A 20,222-nucleotide genomic window follows, 5' to 3' on the forward strand; every position below is an offset into this window, starting at 1 on the left:
TTCCCTTACACCTCTTTAATATTATGGATTTTTGTGGGCTTTATTCACACCTTCATGACACTGTTACTTCAGCATTAAATTCCACTGTGAGATTGTACAAGTTGGGTTTGAAAATCCATGGAATTGCTAATAATTGCCCATAGAGTAATAATTTACCACAGGATACTTCTCAACCCGTTCCTGGGAACAGCCTTCTTCCCTTCTTTAACTTTAATCTCATGAATATAGAAAATTAAGCAAACTTGCCAGTTCCCCAAGTCGAGTCGTAAGTTCCATCTGAAGGTGCAAATGCCTGCAGATCCAGGCTTTATGATCCTGGATATGTCTTGGGTGCCCTCAAGTGAATTATTTTGAGCATTAAGGAAATACCCATTCAGGTCTGGTAGCTCAGCAGACTTTTGAATTCACCCCATGAATCTGTGTTTGAATCTTAGTGGGTCAGTTCAGCATTTCATCCATCTGAGGTTGATAAAATGAGAATCTTTGAGTATGGTAGCAAGTTAGTGCCAAGGTGCCGCAACGAGTCAATGTGAGTTTTACAAACACCTGTTATGATATCCTAAGAGCGCCAAATGTTTTGAGAGTTGGTCCCCACATTTTGAACTAGCAGCGGGTAGCAAATGGTATGGGGCAGAAGAGGTAGTCTAATAAAGGTTTTGTGCATTACAGTGGTAGGTAAACGAGCAGCCGGAGTGGGCGTGGCAGTCTTACCTACCCTCAAATACATCTTTATATTGCTGTGCCTCTAAATATATTTTGTTAATCTTTCACTTTGGGAATTATTACATCACTTTAGAGAAATAAGATAGATAGTCATTTAACGCAGTTATTGGTGTTGTAAAGCGAGAGCGTCTTTGAATGCAGAAGTGGAGCGGGCGGTTGATGTCGGGGTGGTCAACAACAGTCTACTTGCATCATCTTGCTGTATCGATGATGTGAAATCCTAGGATACTGCTCTGCAGCAGTGATCGTTCTTGTAATGAGGGGGTCAGAAGCATGAAAAGGCTCAAGTTTGGCAATGGTTCAGTGACATGATAGTATTTGCATAAAACCTACACAGGATTCCACAATATATCATTCAGTGCATTATGATGGTTTTATTATTTCTACCAAAACAACCCCAGTGTCACCTAGAAAACCGTGTAAAACACTCATAGCACATAGTATCTGTTACAGTGCGGTAATGGAGAAAATAAGAGAGAAGAGGCTGCTACTATGTTTCATACCTTGGGTTTGGGCACTGTCTGTATTTATGCAATACAAGTAGAAAGTTGAAGCCTGTCTAAAAACTGTTGTCATGCTTGATAGTATTGGCATCGATGTAAAATCTCTGTCTTCAAACAACTGATTGAGCTTTTTGTCTACATTTTTTATTTTTTACACCCTTGTTCGTTTTTAACACACTTATCTGCCCATCTTTCTCCTCTTTCACCCACCTTTGTCAACCCTTTTTCTCCCCACCTTTATCCTGTTTCTCTCATGTAATTGGTCTCTCACACCCGTCTGCTCATTCCATCTCTCAAACAACCACCTCTTCCAACTTTGCCGCAACCTCTTATGCTCTTCACTTTTTCTATGTCTCCTTTCCATGTCTTGCGTGCTTTGATTTGGCCCCTCTCCTGCCAATCCCTCCCTTTTCTTCCAAACCCCTTTTTCTCTTTGTCACTTTTTCTCACTGCCCGCCTGCGGCCGCACCACAGAGGCCTTTTATTTATTGAACCCAGAGAATTACCACTACCTAAACCAGTCGGGGTGCACTGCAGATTGGACAATCAACGACAAGGAAAGCTTTAACGAAGTCAAAGTAAGTTGATCTTGTCTTTCTATGTTATGTCCTTTAAATAAAACAGTAATCTTGTTAGGGTATTACCTATTTAGACTGCAGCGTTTGATGTTTCTCTTCTTGTGCGAGGGGTGCTGCTTACTTTGCTGTCTTCTAATTCTCAGCCGTTTTTACTAGTCCACCTTACCCCTGCACACGTGGAGCCGATAGATGGGTATCTAGATCCCTGGCCCCACTACATGTCCATTTTCAATCATAGGGAGGTGTTTTCAGTTTACGGGTTGTACGTTACTTGAAGCTGTTGGCCATCTTGTAGGAAGTGATGTAATTGGACAGTGGGCAGAAACCTGTTGAAATACAATGTTCCTTAGAGTAAATACCAGTGGTTAATATTACTTCAGGCTTTTCCGTCCACCACAGTTAATTGTTTCCATTCTTGCAAGAATCCCTATCTTTTTATTCCTGAAAGTAAAATATGTCTAAACCGTTCTGCATATCAAGTACCTCATTTGAAATGAAGCATGAAGGCTTTTCGTGTCTGTTCCAATTCTGCGGGGGGTGCAATACGTTCCATGACTGTATGTCGGAACTTGTCGAGTGTCTGGCATACTAACCAAACCACCCCACAGGAAGAACACACACACACACACACAACCGGGGAGGCCAAAAACTTGTAGTTGTGAAATGTTTCACTTTCTCAAAGTCGGTTAGTCTGAAATAATAAAACCCATCTACAGAGACAGATTGTACCTTTCCACTTTTTGTAATAAAAATAGATACCAGATCACAAAGGCATTATTTGTGAATGCTGCTACTTGTCAGAATTAAATAGGAGAAAAAAACGCCTATTGAACATACTTTTCTTAGATGTAAAAAAGCACACACGCACTCGCACTCGCACACGCACTCGGTACCTTTGCCATGGTTCATTTTTTTTCTCAAGGAATCTCTTTTTTCATTTGCCATCCCTCAGATGATTTCTCCATTTTAAAAGCCATTGTCATTGACTGATGCATTTGCTATTGGCTTCATATTTGTTATCAATACTAATAATAATAATAATACTAAGAGTTTTGGCCAGTTCGTCGTCCATGCCTCTTTTCTACATTGTGGAGCATTGTTCTTTTGCAGCATGGAGTCAGTCTACATTTCTTTATTCGGCAGACACCATAAAAAATAAGACGTACATCAACAGCAGTTCAAGATTTTGTGATACAACAACACAGTGATCTAAAAATAAAATACTACCATATAAAAATTGCAGCATAAAATATGTCAGCCAATAAATATTAATCAACAGCAATGATAAATAAATAGACCATATCAGTGCTTACCCAGTTTACATAATCACAGAAGTATTGTAAAGTTTTCTGATATACTAGGCTATTCTGATATAGATTAAAAGAGCATAACAAATCTCAAGGGACCCTAATTGTTGTAAAAATAGCTACGAAATATGGCGCTGCTTAATATTAGCAGCTCGTACATAGGGACAAAAAAGTGCCTGCGTGGGATACTATGAGGTGTGCAAAAAAGAATGAAGTGACTGGTGCTTTGTTGCAATAAATGGTCACAGGGGCAAGCGGGAAGAGTAGCAAATCAAGTAGCAAATCAAGTGCCCAGTAGAGGGAAGGCAAACAGGAAATGCACAAAACCGAATCTAAAAGGAGCACGATAAAACCTATAATATCTGGATATAAAAGGTAAATATGGTCCTGTACCTCAAATAATTCTAAGAACTGAATGTGTGACTACCGTCCGCATTGAGTAAGCCTTTGAATTGCGCATCTTTAAGCTGTATCTAAAATAAAGGTTTTTCAAGGAATCGTTAGAGACTGAGTCTAGTGACTCTGGATTGTAAAAGAAAGTCTGGGACACCCATCTTAATAAAAGTATGCTTCAAATACATAAACCATGGGATTTCGGCCCCATTATCCAGCAGTAAACAATCCCTGCGCATTAACCTAGAAAATCCTGCTTCAGGTGTTCGCCAGATTTTATATCACAAAGCCAGAGGAGCCACACTTATCTCATCCACTAGCTCATCCCGGTTTCGTCGTGACAAATCATGATAGCTCTACTGTGGAACTGAGAGCAGTCTACAAATGAAGCTATTCTCAGCCCTCTGGCGGGGTTCATAATTTGCATAGCCCCAAACTCCTCCTGCATGTAGACCAACCACCATGAAATTGTAGTCATCTCAAATTCACTAGATGTTCCCATTTTAATGCATTATCAAATCGGGTGCCTAAGTAATTAAAATATCTTACCCTTTCAATCTTAACCTCCCCCCATCCCCCCCATCACATGGAGTTTAGTTTTGATCTCAGCCTTAGGCTGACCACACACCATGGTGAATGATTTGCCAAAGTTAACTGTTTAGATCTAAAAGTTCTGCGTAGAAAGCAAACCCATCCAGCAGGATCTGCAGCCCGTTTGCTGTTCTGATGATAAGAACCGTGTCATCCGCATTGAGACGCACCGGAAATGCATGTTTCTCTATTTGAGGCATATTCTTCCCTCAGTCAACAAGATAATTTACCAAAACATTTCCATAAATAAGATATGGAAAGGACGCCACAATACATCCCTGGCGGACTCCTCATGTTAAACTAATTTGGGTAGTGCACTCACCATCTTAGCTACTGGACCTTAACTAAACTGTCCCAATGCAATCGGCTGAGCAAATCCACCAGAGCTTCCTCAACCCCTAAGTTCCCCATCATAGTCCACAATTCTGTGCAATTGACAGTTTCAAAAGCTCAGGAGAAGTGCATGAAAGCCATGTGGATTGCCCTTCTCCTGGCATTCACATACTTTGCTAAAATAAGGGAGGGTTAAGGCATAACTCAAAAGTTCCTGTACTTTGAAGAGAGCCAAATCGAGTATTGGATAAAATGTGGCATTCCGCCCAAGTCTCCACTATGGATAGTATAATGTGACCCAAACTTTTAGTGATGGAATCTAGTAATGAAATTGGCTGGTAACAAGTTGGATGAATTCTGTCCACTAGGACTATAACAGCGTCTTTCCAGGACTGTAAAATAGGGCCCACAATGGTGGCACATAAAACATTTGTCACTATTGGGGCCCAGAGTGTGATATTCATTAAAATTAATATCTGTATTGACCTCCTCAATATCAATTGATTGGCTTAAGGCCGAGGCTGCAGCAATGTCCATAACCAGGCCCACTTACTCAAAAAGTACATTGTGGGTCATACCGGTATCGATAACCTTACTAAAATGCTGCTCCCAAGAATCCGCAGTTACATGAAAGACAAGCTTTGGTATTTCATGGTTTGAAAAAATTGGATGATTCGCTATGTCTCGAAATCTCTTGCTGCCCCTTGCACCACCTGCTTCTTCAATATCTTGCTACGCTTTACATCAGATCTCTTCTTTGCGGGCCTCTAACGTTGATTTATAAATATATCTACCGTGCTTTATATCTGCCCTACCCCTGGGGATTGCCTTCAGTGTTGTCATTAGGGATTTATGAGCAGCTCAACAAGCATCATTAAACCACCTACAATTGTGGGAAGCATGTGGAGGTTTATGCAATAACATCATACCGGGTATGCTAGGACACAAAGAGCCAAAACCCTTCAGGATAGTACAGGGATTGATATCGCAGGACAAACCAGCATTAAGAACAGACTCATTCTTTTTTATTAGTTCACCCAAAAAGTGATTGGGATCGATATTATCCCACTTAAATAAAATTCCCTTTCTATTAGTGGATTGAATTTGTCTCACTTCTGGTAGCTCTTGATCATTTATCACATTTTTAAATTCATAACTAATGACAAAGGATTACGGTCACTTACGCAATTGGTTGTCACTTCAAACTTATAATCAAAGGTACAAACTCTACTGAAAATAAAATCTATGGCACTAATCACTGCATTAAATGGGAATTAGAGAACTGGGCAATACATCCATATCATGTGCAAGCACGATATTGTTTTTTATTTTATCATATTTAATTTGTCCCCCTAAGAAGAATGCTTATAATGAGAAATAACTTTGTGACACAAATTAGTGAGACCCACAAACAGGCTAACCACACCATTTACATTATTGAATATTAAAATCACTTAACCAGATGATTAAGGGTTGCATTTTAGAATTCTTACCATACTTAGTAATACAACCATCAAGATGATCAACCAACTCACTAGACCTATAATCAAAATATAATAATAAATATTAAGAATAAAACTATGCAAACCTTTGCAGGAAAAAAGTAAAATGTTATTCCAGGTCCCTTAGTAGAAGGAAATGTAAGTAAAATGAAAACTTCAAAACCCCACTTTGTCTGGCTTGCTGCAGATGGCATAGCAGGATTACAGAAGGATTCGTAGCCATTGGTTGCGAAATTCTGTAACATCCATGTTTCCTGGCAGCAGACTGAATCATACTCGGTAATAAAACCCAGTCAATCTATATTTGAGCATTTGGATCATGCACCTTCTATATTCCATATAAGAATCTTGATACAACAGGAATCAGAGTCGATTTTAGGTAGAAGATGGAGAATAAGACATGCACGGAAAGGCTGAGCCACTAGGGTTGAGTCTTGGAATTAACATAGGCGGCGAGTGGAGTCAGCGATTGAAAGTCATTCAATATCTGTTACAGTATGAAGCCGGCTAAATCGGTTCCCTGTTTGAACATTGTATACAATGGGGTGACTGAACACTGAGTGTGGGGAACAGGGCTAGCATCAAGGGACATGGAGTGAGGTCAATAAAAGAAACCCAGAGGGTGAGCTTGAATTCTCTCAACATCAAGTCTTTTTTCCAGTGCCATACATCTGCTTTCAAAGTAACTGAAACCTGGTAAACCTGTTTTACGTAAATAAAACAGCGATTTTTTTTAACATAAAGAGCTTGTTAAATTTTCTGAAAGCCACAATAGAAGAATTGAAAGGGTATTGATTTGTTTGTTTGTTTACTCTGTTAGTAATTGACCCTGGTTCCGCCCACTGAATCTACGGACAAAGAAGTCTGCTTTTGAGAAAGTGGAATAATAAAACACTCCTTTTGATGTGGTTATATTGTTATTGTAACTGCCTCTACCAGTTTGGATTACAATGTGCTTTCTGTAATCCCAGATAAAAGGCCTCTTTAGAAAAGATTGTTTGATACCCAAGTCAATTTTCCCAACTCTTTTCTCATGAAAGACCCCAAGTGTCAAGATGACCAACATCTATGGCCTCAATGTTCTCTCACTGTTTAAAAACAAACAAGAAGCAAATATGTGGGAACTTGTAACCCGAAAACATCTGCAGATGTAAAGCAATGCACTTTCCTTTCAGACTGCCATGGAAGTCATGAAGTTTGGATGTGAGGAAGTGCGAGAGGTTCTCCGGTTGCTTGCTGGCATTTTGCACTTGGGGAACATCGAGTTCGCCACTGCGGGCGGAGCACAGGTCTCTTCTAAAACAGGTGAGCTGGAAGCGAGTCTTGTTCAATCTCTTGGAAGTGTTTGCGGCGTGAACATCTAACATTATTTTTATATATTTTTTTAATTATGTTTTTGAGTAACCAAAACCATTGCATCATTACATATTTTGTTTAAGCATGTCGAAACAGTAACACTCTTTGCTGTTGAATATTTAAAACATAATGAATCATATAGGCGTATTAAAGTAGTAGTGTGCCATTATATCCACACCATACTCTGGTGCTAATAGTAGTATACGATCAACAATATTAATTTGACCAAGCAATGGCTTAATATAATCTTAAGCAAAACATTCACCCCCAGTCAAGAGATCTGGGTTAAATCCATCATTCTTTTGCTCATCATGCCACCCCAGTTTAGACCTGGCCATAATCAGTCTTGACCCAGTGCCTCATGGGAACAGTCCAGCCCAAATTGCCAAGTCACGTCCTCCCTGGACAGGAAACAAGCATCCTAGGACCAGTTTCGGGGTTTCACCCCTCTTCAGCCAGGATAGCTTGATTCCAGTGGCACAGTGAGCCCAGGACCCATGTCTGGGCATACTTGGCGCACTTAGGGCGAGAAAGCAAAAGACACACAATTGATAGACAGAATGCAGAACAAATCAAAACATTCACCCCCAGTCAAGAGATCTGGGTTAAATTCATCATTCTTATGCTCACCATGCCACCCCAGTTTAGACCTGGCCATATTTATTTACTTGAGTTTTATATAGCGCCGGCTAGACCCAGAGGTATCAGAGCGCTTTACATGAGGCGAGTTACTTAGGTTACAAATTACACATTGTTACAGAAGGTATATACTTTACAGGTTACATCCGTTGGTTCAAGGCATGTAGAAGGATAAGGGGGTAATGTAAAAGGGTAGCGGGGAGGGAGATTAAGCGGAGCATAGGCATAAGGATAAACAAAGTAGGCAGGGGAAGAGAAACTCAGGGGAGAGAGGAAAGGAATAGGGAAGGTATGCAAAGAGTGAAGGAGGGAAGAGGTGAGGGAGGGGGTAGAAGACACAGTATGGAGACAAGGAAGTAACTATCTGACGTCCGCATCCTAGGACCGGTTTCGGGGTTTCACCCCTCTTCAGCCAGGATAGCTTGATTCCAGTGGCACAGTGAGCCCAGGACCCACGTCTGATGGATTTAACCCAGATCCTTGTGACTGGGGGTGAATGTTTGCATTGTCCAACATTCCGTCCATCAACTGTTTCTTTTGCATATGTCCCCCTAAGTGGGAAGGGTATGCCCAGACGTGGGTTCCGTGCTCACTACACCACTGGATTCAAGCTAGCCTGGCTGATGAAGGGTGATGCCCTGAAACCGGTCCCAGGATGCTTGTTTCTGGTCCAGGGAGGACCTATCTTGGCAGTTCGGGCTGGACTGTTCCCACAAGGAACAGGGTCAAGACTGATTTGCATATGGCTGGGTCCAAACTGGGGTGGTGTGGTGAGCAAAAGAATGATGGATTTAACCCAAATCCTTGTGACTGGGGGTGAATGTTTGCATTGTCCAACATTCCGTCCATGAACTGTTTCTTTTGCATAATATAATCTTAAAGCGCTCACTTGGCTAATGCCGAGTGTTCAAGATTTGTGTGTGCTGAGTTGCTATAAGTAATAGGACCCATATTTTCGAGAGTGGGTTTCATCGTTCTTCCTGTGTAAATTCTGCGCATTGTGTTCCAATTAAATATTTGACGGTGGTCGTCATTCGTTTTGCTGTATTGTGTACATTGAAAATCATTTTGTATTTATCTGTGCTCTCAGACGAAGTGAAAAGAATTATTTATGTACTTAAAAGATTCTAAGAAAGCACTTAAGAGGAAATCTTGTTGTTGGCAAAAGATTATTGGTTGTAGTTTCAGTAACGGAGCGATAACTGTTAATAGCCAGCAAACTGGATACAAAAATGGCGTAGTAATTCAGCTTTCAAGACCATGCTTAAAGATGTAAGCATTGGTACTTGAGGTAGCATTTCAAATTAACTATTACTGCACCACCAAATTTAGTCTATTGTCAAAGTCCTAAGTGAAATGCTTTTAAGACTTTCAAATAGACCCCTACCCATGCAATATTGTAATGGAGTTGCCTTTTAAAACAGATCAAATGTGTGCGTTCCTCTGCTCACTTCTAATGGCCCGATTTACAGAATTATGCACACTTAAATGCGACATCGATGTATACAAAAATAATGGCGTAGACACTATTTCCAGATTAAATGCCTGTAGAGTTTGAATTATGATTCCATTGGCAAACCGTGGATTTTAGATATTAACATAAGGAAACATTATTTTTTTGCAGCTCATTGCAACTTTTAGAGCAATATTGGTGTAAAATATGTTCAAGGCTAATTCTAGTGATTCTACCCACAATTCGCATTGCTGTCCGTCTTTCAGGAAGGCGAAGTGCGGTTAGATTTTCATGGGAGCGCAGTACCTCGGACAATAAACTTCAAATACATCATTTATTAATTTTATTTTTTGCTACTAAACCATTAGCTATCATGGCTGAAGTTCTGACGTCCTCTGTCATGTAATCTACATTGAGCTATGCATGTGCTGTAGATTCCACTGGCAGGCGTATTGGTTCATGGAATGCAAAAAAGCCCTCCATGTAAGCAATGGATTTCTATTTGATATCTAATGACTGTGAATACAAATCTTCATCCCAAAATTCTCTGCAACTGCATGACGTTATGCAGTTATGGCACGGATGGAAGCAAATAAACAACCTGTCTCTGAGCCCCCAATTTGAATATTTTTGCTAAAGAAATCAAAAATATGTTTTCAATGACAAATGAAGGATGATGATTTCAGCAACGAATGAGAATCTTTGCTCCGCGATAGACTAACAATAGCTCATGAGGCAAAAGAGTTGCCCGAGTAACGAAGAAGTTGAAGCAAAATACAGAAATAATAACTTTCAAAGGTAGATATTGATTAGATTAAGGTATTGGTGTATGCAACTTACAGTGTTTTATTATATATTTATTATAATTATTGTTGTGAAGAATGATCTAGAAAATGTTAGAAGAATTTAGAAAGTAATCTCTCTCTTAATTCAGAATTTGCTATTTTAAAAAAAATAGCTTTACTTTGCTGTATTTTACATCATTTTTTTGTATTTTAAATGTAGGTATTTGCAAGCACGGAAAATTGAATAAATCAACCAAGTGCTACTACAATGAAAATATTTTTCAGGATGCTATATCTTAAATGTCAACTTCAATGATATTAAAATGCTTAGGAAAGTAATAATTTCAGGATTACAATGTTTTTGTTAAGGTTAACTACGGGAAATATACTGGGTTTTTTCTGGACCCTTAATCTGACATGATAAAACCATATATTGCTATTCTTTGGGGATACAGTATATAGTCAATGTAAATAAAAACTTTACAACATTCTTTGTGTTGACATCCACATTGCCAGGTTATATCCCAATTTATCTTTTTCTATGTCGCTTGCTAGCTTTAGGGAGGACGGCGGACCTGCTTGGGTTGGACGCAGAGCAGCTGACCGAAGTACTGACTCACAAGTCAATGATACTCAGGGGAGAAGAAATCTCAACACCTCTCAGCATCGAGCAAGTAAGGAGCATAGAGGATTACCAAATTAGAAGAAATGTGAAGAGCAGCTTGAAGAACACTGTGAAATGTATAGGATTCTCTGGCTCACATTTCTGTGTTTATTATAGCCTTAGAGCCTGCTGTAGCAGGCTCCAACAGCCATTAAAGGCCCGCTACAGCGTTCAGCGAGGGCCTTTAACAAGGGAGCGGGCCTTTAATGGCCGGTTTATCCCACTATGAAGGGCTCTAAGGCTATTAGAACATTCTGCCCGTAGAGGGCAGAATGTTCTAATTAGTAAAAACAAACAACTCTTGGAGGCCGAGGGGGTTTAAATCCCCTTGGGTTTCGAGAGGCCTTTCTTACAGCAACAGCTGTGAACAAAGTCAAACACTAAAATGTTGGCGCTCCGGGCTTCTACCAGCCATTAGAAGCCCTGAGCACTCCATTGTTTTCAATGGAGCTCAAAACATTTCATTGTTCTAATATCGCTTTAAGTCTTTCCACAATAGCTATTTTGTTTTCAACAGATGCCCTAGCTACAGCTTGTCAGCCAATTGAGTCCGTGAAAGGAGCCGAGATGTCGACATACATTGGCGTAACCTGGACTAGGCAGCCATTTCCTATGCTGTTTATGAAAGGATGCAGCTTGTGCGAGGCAAATGTCAGGCAACATATTGGAGACTTCTGGGTCAGAATGGGCTCAATGACAGCAAACAGGGCTAATAAAAAAGTTTTTTTAAAAGGAAGGAAGGCATTTTTAAAAAACAATGGTGAGCTTTTAATAAAAGTGCTCAAATTCGTAAATCTCAAAACCCTGGAGGATCTGATTTTCAGACAAAGAGTCAGCCTCTTTGAAAGTTGTACTTAACAGAGGCCTCTGTGTATATGTAAAACAAACATGTTTAGGGAGGAGCCGATTTTAAAGACATACAGTCTGTCAGAGCTCCATTTAAAAACTTGGTCTTAAAAGACGAACATACGAATGGCCTTTGTGAAGCTGGGCTATCTTCAGAGCTTCTAGGAGGAGGACACAGCCTGGATTTATTAACTATCCAAAATAATGCATCTTAAAAGGAGGCAAACATTTTGGAGATGCGAGAGCTTGGCTGCCATGAGCTAATAGAATAAACGGCGACTACCTTCACAACTCTTAGGAGCCAACCAAAAATATGACAGTTTTCACGAGTCCAAGCATCTTTTTTTCAATTATTCTTCGGCAGTTTTCTTGTTGTATTTCCCTTTGAATGTTGGTCCCAGCTTCCAGTTGGCTTGTGATGTACAATATATGGTGTTTTATGGTGCTGCAGGAAGAGGTGTTCAAATTGTCATTGTTGCCTTACTGGAAGAGTATTGCAAGCCCAATACTAGGACAAGCACCCCATAAAACCTATTTCAGTCACTTTTGTTAGTAAGAAGCCAGCCCTGGGGTTTGATTGGATTCGGGAATGATGCATGGTACTCCATTTCAACTGCACCCGCATGTCCTTTCAGGTAACCTTTCATGCTGGTAACAACAATATTCTGCTTTGTCTCGTTGTACATCTTGCAGGCCGTGGACAGCAGGGATTCCGTAGCCATGGCACTTTACTCCCAGTGCTTTGCATGGGTTATCAAAAAAATTAACAGCAGGATCAGAGGCAAAGACGACTTCAAGTCCATCGGCATTCTGGACATATTCGGCTTTGAAAACTTCGAGGTGAGTTGTAGCAGCATGGGTTTTCCATGTCATAAACAACGGAGATCAACATTTATTTCTAAAGCATCTTACTGCTTTTGCCTGAAAATTACTTTGACTGTTTTTTTTTATGGGGACGATTTGGATAAATCCCAGGGTGAAATATCACAAATGAAAAACAATTTACTTTCTAGCAAATCATTCTAAATACTAGTATTAAGGAAAAGGCCTACCTTTTACTACACCTTGTTTGCCAGGTCCATGCAGTCACACAAGCATGTCCTCTAGTGTCTGTAATTCTGAAATGAAGCTTGCAACTTTGGAGAGGGATAAGGTGGAAACGCCAAGCATCTGAACAACAGCCACAGCAACTCCCATTACAGAGTAAGTGCCTGAGCCCGCCTCATCGAGCCCAGTTAACCCAAGGAGATACACCAGCATCAAACAAACTAAAGAGTGCTGTCTATATAATTAAATATATTTTTCTATAAAAATATATATTTTTAATTACAGATTCTCATGGTACTACCTAGAAAGTCCTGTGGTCCTTAAACAAGATTTTAAAAAAATATGTAAATAAATAATTTAAATACACTGTACTATACCAGATTTCACAAATAAAGGGCATTACAGTGTGTTATGAATTTTTAACATATTTAATTCTTCACAAAAAGTCTACAGAGTACCACAATAATACCTACAAATTACAGCACACATTTGTTTTTTTAGAAAGCTTACATTTCTTCGTTTTTTTAAAGAAAAATACACTGTAGTATACTATATTTCACTAATATTGTGTACTGTAGTGGATTTTTCTTTTTTTTTTTCTTTTTCTGTAACTACTGCAGTACTTTCTAGGTAGTAGCACAGTACTCCGTAAACATTATATATATATATATATATATATATATATATATATATATATATATATATATATATATATATATATATATATATATATATATATATATATATATACATATATACACACACCAATATAAATACATTTCCCTACCTATTACCACATTAGTAAAGTGGCAATTGGGTCCCAGGGAAAAGGTTTATAGACCTGCAAGGAAAGAATCCCCTATTTAAATACAGCAGTAACACACAAAATCCTCGGGTCTGTGCAAGTACGCAAAATGTCAGCAGATAACGGTTATAGATCTCACAAAATCTCCACTGGGGAGAGATCCCTTAAAGGATGAATACCCTCACACACCATAGGTGTCATCCTTTATCATATGGGTTCCTCCTCCCAATGGGAAAAGCTAGTGCCATTGAGGGCTACAACCTCCTCAATGTGAGGGGGGAGCTCATGGATGTTTTAGAGATGTATCTACTCTCACAGGGATGCTACAGTCCCATAGATGGATATTGGTGTAGTGAGGACGCAGCGCAAGTGAAAAAGTGCTCCAAAAATGGTGAAATTAAAACTACCTAGTATCAGCAAGAGGATTCTTTATTTGCTTGCTTGCACTGGTAGAGTTTAAAAACAGTGCAGAGAGTAGTATGGATATAAACTGCTCAATATTATAATGAGGTCGACATGTTTCAGCCTAAGTGATCTCAATCTGTATCTAGGCTTTCATCAGGACCAATTGTTAAAAAGCTGCTGCTGTATAAAAGTGAAAAATCAAAAGAAAGAGATATCAAACCAGTAATCCTAGGTATTGTTGTCAGATTTGACTGGATATACCTAAATGAGTGAGACAAGAAAATATAAAGAGCCACAAGTCAGAACAGCACATATTTAAACCGTTATCTAAATGGTATCATGCCACTTTAGAACGAATTGTAATATATCCTTTCAAACCTCAATAGGTATGCTTATTTTGTGAAATACAAAAACTTACCCAAAATTTGGGATAAGCTGCCACACCTCGACCTGGCAACAGCTCAAGGAAGAGGGCCCAGCTCTACAAAGAATAATAAAGGTGACGATGCACATTTGAAACACTATGGTGTCAAGCACTTATAATATAAAAATTGACAGTCAAACAACTGTACTCGATAGGTCAACAGTAGAGAAAGTCAAAATATATAAAGCAAAAAGCCCTGTACACTCAAACGCAGGTACATGCTAATCCAGCAGTACATGTCATAATATCCGTATTTCATTATTTAAAATTGTTCCGAAAAACATCATTAGACAGTGAGTTGTATATGGGTAATATTTTAAGACAGTTGTAATCATATTAACATGAAGTCGATGTAAAGAAAAAGTATGGTTTACTCGAGTCAAAAAAGATATCCCTAAATATGTAATCATGAGCAAGGAAACTGACTCAATGCGGTGCTGTATAAAATGGAATATAGTAATTAATCTATGGCATACGCATTTTAGAAATGTTTAGAAAAACATTATGGAACAGTGAGTGATATTACAAGACAGTTGTAGTCACATTGACATGAAGTCAACGTAAACAATCAGGTTTGTGTGACTCGAGTACGAACAGGATTTCAAAAGACATGTCGTCATGAGCAGAGAAACTATCTTAACGCGGTGCTATATATGAGATGGAATAGAAGAATAGCCACTCAATACTAGTCTGTAGCCTAAGCATTGCAGAAGTGTGTTTGCAAAATTACTGAAAGAGAGTCTATCCCTGCGTCCTTACCTCTCCGTCGGTACCCCGTCGCGGTACGTGAGGTGCGACCGGAGGTACGGGCGGGAGGTTGGCCCCAAGCATAAATACTCTATGGTTAAGGCGCGCATTCACGTTTTGAATGCGTTCACTTGTGAGTAAACTCCTAGGTGGCTCTTGCAATTGCCTGTGTTCGATAAACACACAATGCATTGTGCATGTGTGACGGCATATACCGGAACGGGTGTGCATTTAGATCAGACACAGTGTCAACACCATTGGGCATGCTCATCTGAACTTCGTTGGTTAAATGTTGCCGACAACAGAAACGCGCATGTGTGTAGATAATACACAGTGTCAGAAGCGTCAGGCACACTTTTTTTTAATGGACTTTATGTGGATGATAGAGGCTCTTTCTGTAGCAATCATTTTTTTTTTTAACAGGCATTTATATGATATGACTCTGAACAAAGATTTTGCCATTTTAGTACTTGCTTATCTGCGTAAAACAGCCATCAATAACTGAAAGTGCACACCCATGCGACCTATGCAAAGAACGCGGCACTGTTGACATTTTGTTTTGATCTGATGAAACTGGAAAGAATGAAAATGTGCTGAAAACTGCAAATTATAATGCAGCAGATGCTAAATTATGTAATTATGTTAACAATACGGAGCTTTTATTAAAAACATCAAAAACGCACAGGGCCCTATTTGAGAGGTGCACTCGAAGGCGGCCCAATCGCTCCCTTGCACAGAAGGAAATATGTCGTCCTTGCTGGTAGGCCTTTTTCACAGATCAGTGGCGGCAGAGGGTGAGGGGTAGATGGTAGAGCAAGGTAGGGGGGTGAATAGGTGTAAAATACATTGATTGCAGCACGTTAAGAATAGTTGAAAGGACTTAAGCGGAATCACTTGAGACAAGGTAGGTGGTGTAGCTGGTTGTAAACCTTTATGCAAATATTTCTTTTCATACCTCTGAAGACTGGCACCTCGGCACAGCTCACCCACGCCATGCCAAAAGCCAGTCCTGGGCCCAAGAGTGAAATATTGTTCAGAGATGATTTCTGCACCTATCTTTTCACTTTGTGAGCATTACACAATGAATGGAAATAGCTTTTACGGATTGATGTAAATTGTGCCAAAAGAACAATACTCTGGGAGAGGCAATAACACTGTTTTCATACGTTATTTACCTTTGCCACTGAAGAACTACTGGGGTACCAGAACTGACCTGCTATGGTGCGCAAAAGGTCTTACAACAATTAGTACCTCCGAACTGGGATCAAAGCTGCAGACTTGGTTCACTTTATGTGACTGCACCAGAATAATACACTTGATAAACGTGGTTTACAAAAAAGGAAATCCAGGAATGGATACATGTTTAGTGAATGAGTAACTACGTGAATACTTTCAATGTGAAATATGTTCGTACCAGAGTGATGCAGGATCTGAATTGTAGTGCTACATGTCTATTATTACAACAAATAAGTAAAGGATGACATGGGCTTTCAGAATGTACGCTATGAAAGAGGTCAATAATGAGATGGGCAGGCAGGGTGGTTTTCATTGTTACCTGGGGGTTATCATTTAAAAGAGAGCAAGGGTTGGATGTGCAAGAAAAAGTAATTATTATATCATGCAGTGGAAGTGATTTCTCTGTGGAGAGACCAAGGAATGCATCAGTCTTGCTTACACACCATTCCTTTCACTTCAAATGTTTTTCCCCATCATCCATTAAATAATAAAAGAACGTGAAGCCTAGATCTTTCTAGAATAAGTTATGCATCAATCCCTGACAGGCCAGCCCTCTATGAAGATGTATATCTCCTAGAAACATGAAATGTGGCAGTAGATAAAAGGCACCTAGTCCCACCTTGGCAGCTAATTTTCAGTCTCTACTTCACAGAGGCCCTGAGATTTAACTGTGCTTTCGTAATACTATTGCCATCAAATGTATTAATTAGTTGTGAAGTAATTCAATTTACTGTTTTCTAAGTCTCCTATAACAAGATAAAGCAAGGTCTTTTGTGCTTTAGAAAAGTTCAGAAACTTGGTCTTACACTAGTGGGAAGTTGCCATCACTGAGAAGGCACAGCCACCTAGCAATTCTATCCTCACCTTTAAGATTTGAAGGATACATTGCTTTTATGACTTGATAGCCCGAGGGTGGTAATATATGGTTAGGTTACACACAATCTAGGGGGAGCATGCAGGGCTTTAAGTGGGCCAGGTCTCGCCGGTGCGGACCACCGGCAGTTTTTTAAAGGGGGCCTCGAAACGGGTCTCTATTGGGCTCTGTTTTATGCCCTGGCACAAGGGGTCCGTTTTTTCCCGGACTTCAGTGACAGCAGGCACATCGATGTGCGCGTGCTCACAGTGCTCACTTTTCACTAGTGTGCGTGTGCTCACACTGCTCACTACTCACTAGTGGAGAAGTTACAGCATGACGTCATGCCAGGTGAGCCTTGTAGGGGAAGGGAAAATCCTTTAAAGAGAGTCATTTTCTCTCTGGATTTTCCTTCTCTTCTTGAAACTTAGGAGCAGCAAAATCGTCCTGGTGTCACCAGGGCTTTAAGTGGAAGCCTTTTCAATATTATTATATGAAACAAGTCAGAGTTGCTGCTGATTTATCTTACACAACTAACAACCATTGACAAAGCCAATAGTACTGACTTAGGTATGATGTTACTAGTTGTATCATATATCTGGATGCAATGACAGAAAGAGCAAAATACAAGTCGGGCGGCACACTATGCTAAGCACAGATTTATAGCATACGTTCTTTTAAGCCACACCCTTAATTACATCGGCCACAACCCTTTGAGAGACCGTCCAGTTTTTTCATCCCACTTAAAGCCCTGGGAGGATGCAACATAATATTTAAGGTTTCATGTACCAAACATGAGGGTTTGAAAAATACTCGTTGTTTAACAGTCAGCCAGAGGAGTGAAGTTAAGGCAGGAGTTGCATGGTCTTGTCTGGCCAGACCCAACACCATTCTGGGCCCAGAGTTTTTGACCAGCTGAAGAGAATGAAGGGAACAATCTGTAAGACTGAGTTACTGCGCTCTGCAGTGGCCAAGCCACAAAGAGATAAAAGGGTTCAAGATCTGAACTTAATGAAAGGAGAAGGGCAACAAATAAAAACAAGAGCTGATTATTACATTAATTTGTGTACTGTCTGTTTTGGTGTTGCCCATCTCAAGTGGCAATGTTGAGAGGGTCCTTTCAAATATTAAAGTTTACATGGGAAGGAAAGAGCAAGCACTCATGACCAAACACTCACTAAAGACGTATAGTATGGTGTGCTACAATAAGTTTGATTTGTAAAAATGTATTTGGACCACATATACATGTTATGTACACTGTCATTATACCATGCACTATCAGTGCAGAAAGCAAGCAATATTAAAAGCAAAACGTTCCATAAGCACCGGAAAAACACTGTTTCTGTTCTTTATTTAATGCCGCAGAAATGTGTAAACACTGAAAAACCACTGTTTTTTTGGGGTATTGAAATCACTGGAAAACACTGAAAAAACCGCACCAGAATTTACCACAAATAGAAACTGAAAACAGGAAAGCCTAGTTATAGGTATACCTTAAATGTATAATTTACACACCACTTTCAAATTACGATAACTTGTGCACCTCCGTATATACTGTTGGCAACTCGCAAGCAGCACAACATTAACTATAACTCACCACTCTGCCACGAACAATGCTTTAATGTTTTATAAATGATTTCAGTACACTTGTCATTAGACTTGTTAGGAATGCTATAATTTAACTACCCATAAGTGATGTAATATGAAAGGAATTAAGCAGTGCATGGAGGAGGCACAAGTTATAGTTAATGCAGTGTGTCTAGCAAGTTGCCAAAAGTGTTTATGGGAGTGTATGTTATAGTAATTTGAAGGTGGTGAGTAAATTAAAAATTTAATGTATAACTATAGCTTAAACATTTCAAATGTTTGTGTAGTTTAAGTTGCATTTTTTTCTGATACTTTTAGCAAAATGTAATCGCAAGCCACGGGCCCAGTTTCCAAGAGCATGGAACAAAAAGCTCTACAGGCGGAAGTCATGACTGTGGCATCATGGTGGCTAAGATGCCTTTAGTGTATAAACAAAAACCCAGCAATCAACAGTATTCAGACTGACAGTAATGCTAGTGTGATAATGGGATCTGATGGGAGCACCCAGCCATCATGAAGCCATCCGCGGCCTTCCTTTAAAAGTACAGGCCCAGACGCTTCCACTGGCTGAGCATGTAGTGGCTTCTGACCAATTCCGTTTTGAAGCATTCCAAAAATGGTTATCAACGTTGTGTTTTTATGTTTTTAATCAATTGCTGCATTTGTTTATTAATGTCTTCCTTTACAGGTAAATCGCTTTGAACAGTTCAACATCAACTATGCAAATGAAAAGCTCCAGGAATATTTCAATAAACATATATTTTCACTGGAGCAGCTAGAATACAGTAGGTAAGAACCCCAGGCTCATCTAAGTTCTCCTAACTAAGTAGTTTAAAAATATTTATAATAATTAATATACCACACACAGTAGGTGAATTGTTATGTTATGCTATGTTAACAGAGTGCAACACTCACTGACGTGGGCACCTTAGCACTAGGCGAGTGCAGCATATACTGTTGCGGATTACAACCTGAACACTTGCCATCTAGTGTGGGATTTCGAATTTTATCACCTGGTTTTCCTTCGAAATATTTACTTTATATTCAGGAATATTGCATGACTGATGACCAACCTCCCCACAACCTACCTACATCAACAACCATTCCACCTTACATACATTCTGCTATTGGGGTTGGTGCTGTTTTCCAGCGCTGGCTATTGATGGCAGTGAAACGTCACGGAAATATTGAAAGATCAGATTGCGTGCAGATTGAGGATCAGGATTTATTGGATAGGGTTTTGAGACTTGGTGTTAATTTTCAGCCTGGAAAGCATGAGTAACAGCATAATCAAAGAGCAAAAAATCATGATTGACTTGCCAAAGCATATGGCACCAATGTTCCTCTGTTTAGTCCTGACTCTTTTCCTTTGACAGCCAGCAGCAGCCATTCACTCATGCACTGCTCCACTGGTGCATTGCTAATGCAGCAGATTACTGTCTCCC

General features: G+C 39.7%; 1 protein-coding gene across 2 annotated transcripts in view; it reads left to right on the plus strand.

Annotated features, from left to right (window-relative positions):
- The window catches only part of MYO10 (myosin X), a 481,006-nt gene that overhangs the window by 224,508 nt on the left and 236,276 nt on the right, over positions 1-20,222 (plus strand). For both annotated transcript variants that reach the window (XM_085606080.1, XM_085606081.1), the window contains 5 exons: positions 1,701-1,804; positions 7,106-7,235; positions 10,719-10,837; positions 12,367-12,513; positions 19,466-19,566. In XM_085606080.1, the coding sequence (XP_085462206.1) occupies positions 1,701-1,804; positions 7,106-7,235; positions 10,719-10,837; positions 12,367-12,513; positions 19,466-19,566 (601 nt within the window). The remainder of the gene's footprint in view (positions 1-1,700; positions 1,805-7,105; positions 7,236-10,718; positions 10,838-12,366; positions 12,514-19,465; positions 19,567-20,222) is intronic.

Source organism: Triturus cristatus, chromosome 5_1 (assembly GCF_964204655.1).
Source record: "Triturus cristatus chromosome 5_1, aTriCri1.1, whole genome shotgun sequence".
Taxonomy (NCBI): Eukaryota; Metazoa; Chordata; class Amphibia; order Caudata; family Salamandridae; genus Triturus; species Triturus cristatus.